The sequence below is a fragment of the Cryptosporidium muris genome, genomic scaffold (genome assembly GCF_000006515.1).
Source record: "Cryptosporidium muris RN66 scf_1106632373455 genomic scaffold, whole genome shotgun sequence".
Lineage (NCBI taxonomy): Eukaryota > Apicomplexa > Conoidasida > Eucoccidiorida > Cryptosporidiidae > Cryptosporidium > Cryptosporidium muris.
The window spans coordinates 144,038-150,209 of record NW_002196583.1 but is presented as its reverse complement, the minus strand read 5'-3'; the positions used below and the strand labels follow the sequence as shown (position 1 = coordinate 150,209).

At 28.3% G+C, this 6,172-nt stretch overlaps 3 protein-coding genes across 3 annotated transcripts in view, besides 1 other annotated feature; 2 read left to right on the top strand and 1 right to left on the bottom strand.

The window, feature by feature from the left end:
- CMU_021680 (uncharacterized protein) overlaps nucleotides 1–345 on the bottom strand; it is a gene marked incomplete at both ends in the record, with an annotated part of 3,896 nt that extends 3,551 nt beyond the window's left edge. The window contains 2 exons of the mRNA XM_002142717.1: nucleotides 1–15; nucleotides 177–345. The exon at nucleotides 1–15 is cut by the window's left edge and continues 5 nt beyond it. Of these exons, the coding sequence (XP_002142753.1) occupies nucleotides 1–15; nucleotides 177–345 (184 nt within the window). The remainder of the gene's footprint in view (nucleotides 16–176) is intronic.
- Nucleotides 346–1,013: 668 nt separating this feature from the next.
- Nucleotides 1,014–3,230, top strand: CMU_021670 (uncharacterized protein; the record flags this gene model as incomplete). The annotated part of the gene is made up of 1 exon (XM_002142716.1): nucleotides 1,014–3,230. The coding sequence occupies one exon, from the start codon at nucleotides 1,014–1,016 to the stop codon at nucleotides 3,228–3,230; it is 2,217 nt and encodes a 738-aa protein (XP_002142752.1).
- A 427-nt stretch (nucleotides 3,231–3,657) lies between these two features.
- On the top strand, nucleotides 3,658–6,123 carry CMU_021660 (uncharacterized protein; the record flags this gene model as incomplete). Its single annotated transcript, XM_002142715.1, has 1 exon — nucleotides 3,658–6,123. One exon carries the CDS (start codon nucleotides 3,658–3,660, stop codon nucleotides 6,121–6,123), a length of 2,466 nt encoding a protein of 821 aa, XP_002142751.1.
- Nucleotides 5,184–5,235: a sequence feature (AT_rich).
- Nucleotides 6,124–6,172: the final 49 nt, after the last annotated feature.

Below are 6,172 nucleotides of genomic sequence, written 5' to 3'. Positions count from 1 at the left end.
TTCCAAAATTTCCATCTCAGATATTCCAATATAATATTCTGCATATGGTAACACCAATAGTAAAATTATTATACCAAATATAGCTATTGATAGGAAAAAAAGACCAAGAAAAAAAATAAAACCTTTAGAACTGCATCTTAATATCTTCAATTTTTTAGGCTTATTATTCAAATTACTATCTTTCATTATTTTCTTATTCTCTTTTATTTCCTCTTGAGATAATGTAATATTCGAGATATTTGTCACTAGATTATCTAAAATAAAGTTCTCACTATAGATATTATCACTATTCTTATATTTATTTTTTAGTGGTGAATTAGTATTTATATTATCTTCTACATCCATGAGCACCTTTTCCACTTTCTTCTGATTAGTTTCCATGCTCATGTTCTATAGAGTTCATACTTACTTTCTTCTATTATACTATTGAACTGAGGAAAAAGTTCAGATTAAAATAGTAAAAGTTAAAAAACTGTATTGTCTGTACATGTATACATATACGTATATATTCTTTGCATGCATGCATAAATTAATTTTTATCGGCTCGTAGCTAAATTAAGGATTATGATATTTATGGAATTTGGTTTGAATCTTAATTACTAAAAAAAGTATAAATTCCAGCAAATAATATTTAATTAGCACTAAATTAATTTCAGTTCTTTATCTAGTAAAGTTAGGTTTTACATCATTTCGATATAGTCGATACCTATAAAAAGGCGGCCTAATCAAGCCGCAGGAATAATGCTGAAAAACCATGAAGTGCATCAAGTGCAATTATATAATTTTATAAATGCAGAAGTATAGCTTCATTAACAGAATTGAGAATAAAAAACTTTATATTTGGACTTTGAAGCAATATATAAGTAGTTTGGCTCTGAATTTTATATAAAGACTCATTTAAATTTGACTTAATTCTCAATATATATTTAGAAACATATAGATTTTCGAGATACTGTGGACTGAATTGCAATATAAATTGAATTTTGTTGTCTTGATTGCATTTTAAACCATTAATGGAAAAGAGAACACATAAAGAAAATGATGAACAGAAGGAGGCTAGTACTGAGATATTGGATTCAGTTTCATCTTCCTTTTCTACAAGATCAGTTACATCAACAAGATATTTTGATGCACAGTCATGGGAAGAACGAAGAGATATAGTAGCACTGAGAATCCCATCACCAGCTAGTGAATTATATATTGATGGTGAATTTAGCCCAAGTACTCAGATAAGTTCACCCGTAAGTTATGTTGATATTAGAACTCCACAAAAGGTAGATTCTACAGCTTGTTGTAGCAAAAGTATTGATGGAATATATCAAAAAGAAATTGCGGAAACTTCTGAGGATAACAACACACATTCAGTATTCTCAACTAGATTAGTATATTTATTGATATCAGTAGCTGCTGCATTTATATTGGTAATGGGAATATTAGGAACTTTATTCTTCTTTGCAACATTACCATATATTAATGGTAATTTTTTAGAAAATTTGGATATTCAATTGGAAGGTATGATTATTAAAGTAGTCCCTGAAGAAGGATTCCAAAAAGCAGAAACCAGTGAAATAGTATCTATAACTATGCCACCACTAAAGGAAAATACTTTCGAAAATACAGACGTACGCCTATTACTAGAGGGTGCAAATATTGAGTGGAATTCTCTAGTTGCTGCTGTAATAACGAAACCACAATCATTGGAAATATCACAAGCTAGTCAAATAAAAGCAATTATTGAGACAAAATCAAATGATACTCATATTGCAGGTTTAAGTGGTATAATCCATGATATATTAAGCCAAGGATATGCTAAATTGACCTTGAATGCATTTGTTCATCGTTCATCTTATTTTTTATATTCCAATAGTATAGATCCAGTCTCTAAAGAATTATTTTTATCAATGTCTCTTCGCCAATTAATTACTAATATCCAATTAACTGATTTAATTCTGGAAAAAGATGTAAATAATGATGATACCACTTTAACATTCATGTCTAATGCATCTTATGATTATAAGGGAATAGTTATAATTAACACCTTAGGAAAAATCTTCTGTGGAATTTTTCATGATGGTAATTATTTGGGAGTAGTTAGAATTGAAGATTCTTCACTTGTTCCTGGAGAAAAGACAAATCTAAAAATATTTGGTACTTTAAATACTCAGAATTTTATAAATGATGCTATATTAGTAAGTAGTATGAAACCATCCTTGGACTTTGGGATAAATAAAACTCCTTCAAGATCAGTAAAACTTTTGAATTTACATGTAGAAGGAGTTGGAAGTTCATCTATTATAATGGATTCTCCGATTAGACTTACAAGGTCAAATGTGAATCTTGCTATACTTCCTCCGCAGCCACTAAGGCAAGTACCAAACCCAATAGTCGTAATAGAATCAATAGCTATAACAGAAAATAATACTGTAACTATAAAAGGAGTATTACGTACCACATTCTATGGATATTTAAGTAGTAGTAATCAAACTCCTAATATTGAACATGCTCTAATTCAAGGTCTTTTGCATAATAATAATAAGGTATTTGGACAGTTTACAATAGTTACAGCTAATTCAGATGATAATGATATTCAATATATCAAACTACAAATGACTGATTTTGCAACAGTATCGTCATCTATTCCAACAACATCATCAGAAAATATAAATTCTGATTCTAATAGGCAAGAAGAAATAGCAAATGATGGAGTTCCATATCATGCCATCACGATTTCACCTTATATTGATTATATAGATATTAATGTAGTAGTTAAATTTTCTGGTTTAAAGCAATTAGATATTACTGATATTTTCAGTGACAAACAGAATAATAATTTAGATGTTACTGACATTAATATTTATACTAGTTGGAATTTCCTGTCACAAAAACAAAAAGATCAATATTTTATGGATAAGGCCAGTATTAGTTTTGAAATTTTTAATTTTGTACCGATACTTATGGAATATCAAATTGTAGGAAGTAGTATTCAAGCTGTTATTTCTCTACACTTAGAGTATACGGATGGATTTCAAAACTCTAGTAATATGTCTTATAGTGGTCCATTAACTATATATTGGATATGCAATAGTATACATGTAACCGATTTTGTTTTGGATAACGTTGATGTAACTGGGGAAGCTACAAAATATTTGCTAGCTTCAAATAAATTAATTCCAGATATTTGCACAATGGAAAATTCCAAGTTAATAGCTAAAATAACTAAGAAAGAATAATAATCCAGTATTTAACATTTGTAATTTTATTAAAGATTAATATTTATCACACAGAAGCAAAAATTGCCCGCCATATAATTAGGGGCTAGAAAGTAAATATATCATTAATTTTTTAGGTTTTAGATTAGGATAGATTAAAAAATAGCGCTCATGACGACATGACAAAAAATTTTGAGTACTTTATTAGTATAGTTTAAAAATAGATTTTATGGTTTTTTTAGTAAAATTTGGTGTATAAATTGTTTTAATCTAATTACTTGTAATATTAAATATTCCATAATTGATGATCTTTGGTAATATTCAATAGTCCGACTGTTACAGACTAATAAACTCTGTATTCTTTAATCTAATAAATAGGCGGCTTCTGAAGCTATTAGTGTGTAAATTCTCTTAATAATTTGATATTATTTACTGGATAGATGAAATTATGCGTAAGAAAAGATGCACTTTAAAGGATGGTAATAGTAAAAATCTAATAAATGGACTAGTAAAACAGAATAAATGCCTTGATATTAAAAAGTTATATTTAAGAAATGCACCTAAAAGGCCAGGATATCGACCAATTCCAGGAGTATCAGTGTACCCTCAAAACTTCAAATCTCCCAGAATACTTAAAGAGAGTACATATAAGGATAAAACTTTGGATATATGTCATGATTCAATAAGTGAGGAACAATCTAGCTGTCGTTGTGGTGATGTTATAACATGTCCTGGAAGTCAGGAATTCCGCTGCAATAACTCAGACAAAAGTGACCATATTAAGGAAAACTTTATAAGTTCTTGTGAACCAGTAGATTTTAGAGGTTTAAGAGGTTTATTATGGTCAAAAATAGATGTAAGGAAAGTTGAAATGTTTGAGAAAAGATTTACTGAACCTAATGCCTCGGGTACAATTCCACAAGATTTAAATGAAAACTTTGGAGCTCCAATATTTTTATCAAAGGAGAATAATAATAGTAATAATAAATTAGAAAGGAAGATTTCTAACTCTAATGAAAATAAAGATATAAACTTAGCATCAGTGATTGGACTATGGAATGACTGCAATAATCGCTTAATTGAATTAGAGCCAGAATATACAATAAACAGAGATTTACAAAATTCTATTAAAGCTGAGTTAGATCATGGAATAAGGTTGTTGGAGGTTCAATTACGTAAATTAGCAATGGCAGAACGACAGCTTATTCATTTACAACTAAATCAATTAAGCTCTCAGGTAGGGACTCCAAAGTATAATGCTGTGCATGGAATGCTACATGATAATAATAAAAAAGTACTTAAATATGATATACCAAACATTTCGTGGTTTATGGGTTTAAATGCACTAGATATAGGTAATTATTGTCACAAAATTGCTGACTTAGAAGGAAGATTCATGTTTAATTCTCAATTTAACCAGGCTTCAATATATGAAGAACTAGAAAGTGAAGACGAAGATTTAAATAAGAATTGGAATATAAATTGTGATAATAAATTGGATAGATATGGTAAAGAATTACTATCAAGACACTTGAGTAGAAGGTTAACTGAAAAAGAAAGTGAACTATTATTACAAAGAAATACATTGACTAAACTTTCTAAATTAATGAAACTTTTACAGTATTCACCTCTAGCAAATTTCCCGTGTACAAAAGGAAATCGCTATATATTCTTAAATCCTGTGGATATTGGTAATACTTGTATTGTTTGGAATGCATTTGACTTTGTTGATTTCATACCTTGCGTATTGAAATTATACAAAGTGAATTTTGAAGTTAATATGGAGTTATTATCTAAATCAATATTTGCAAAAAGTCTTTGTATTAATTCAAACTCATATAAGTTAAAGAGTCTTTTAGAACAGGGGATGAATTTTTTAAGATTTATCAAAAATATTTATAATAGAGGTATTCAAAATTTTAAGTCTAGAATAACTCTTCCAAAAACATGCTTATATACTAAACAAAAATTCAGTAATTTAAATTATTCAATTAAAAATGATTTTATATTAAAAAATAAATTTATTCAAAATGCAATTGCAAGCATATCTTTATGTAGTAACATTTTTGAGTGGCATATACCTCTAAGTTCAGCATCAATTATTGTAGAATCTCATCCTTATATTGAATACTATGATATAAGGTCATATGTTTCATCAATTGGGGTTATGGATGAATATACTGCTTTAATGTATATTAGATCACTTATTCGATTCTTGCACTTAATTAGCTTGGATGAAATGAAAAGTAACCAGTCTTTAGAATTTCAGGGGACATTTAATATTAAGCATTGCATTCTACCAATTAAAGCTAGTCATATATATGTTAAGAAAGAAGAGTGTTGCATATCTATAGGCCCTTTGGATTCAATATTATTAATTTCATCTACTAACGAACAAATGGTAGGAGATATTGATACAGATTTTTCACAGCTGAGAACAGAATATTTACAATATAATAAGTGTTATCCTCAAGATTTATTTTTATCAGAAAGTTTACTAGAATATCATAGTGGAGAAAATATCATTTATTATTTGCCAAATGAAATTATTATGCTAAATAAACGAAATTTAAATATTGGAGAAGACTTTGATTCACTATCTACATCTACAAACGTACCACCTATTTTATTTAGCCAAATGTATACAAATGAGCAAATTCATATATATATGACTGGTGTATTACTATATTATTGCTTAACTGGAAATTATTATAATAGGAATATAAAGGAAATTTTAGATTTATCTGGTGTTTCACAAGATACAAAAAATTTACTCTTGACTATGTTAGATTCAAATTGTTTTAGAAAGACAAGCCCTACTTTTGATACAATTCTAAATATTCCACTACTTTCACCTGAAAATCTAGTTGGAACATGTGGTGTACAGCTTTGCAATAATAGAATTTATTATTAGATTAAAAGCGCATGCATGTAAAAGTAGTCTTATTAGGTATGTCTCGTTT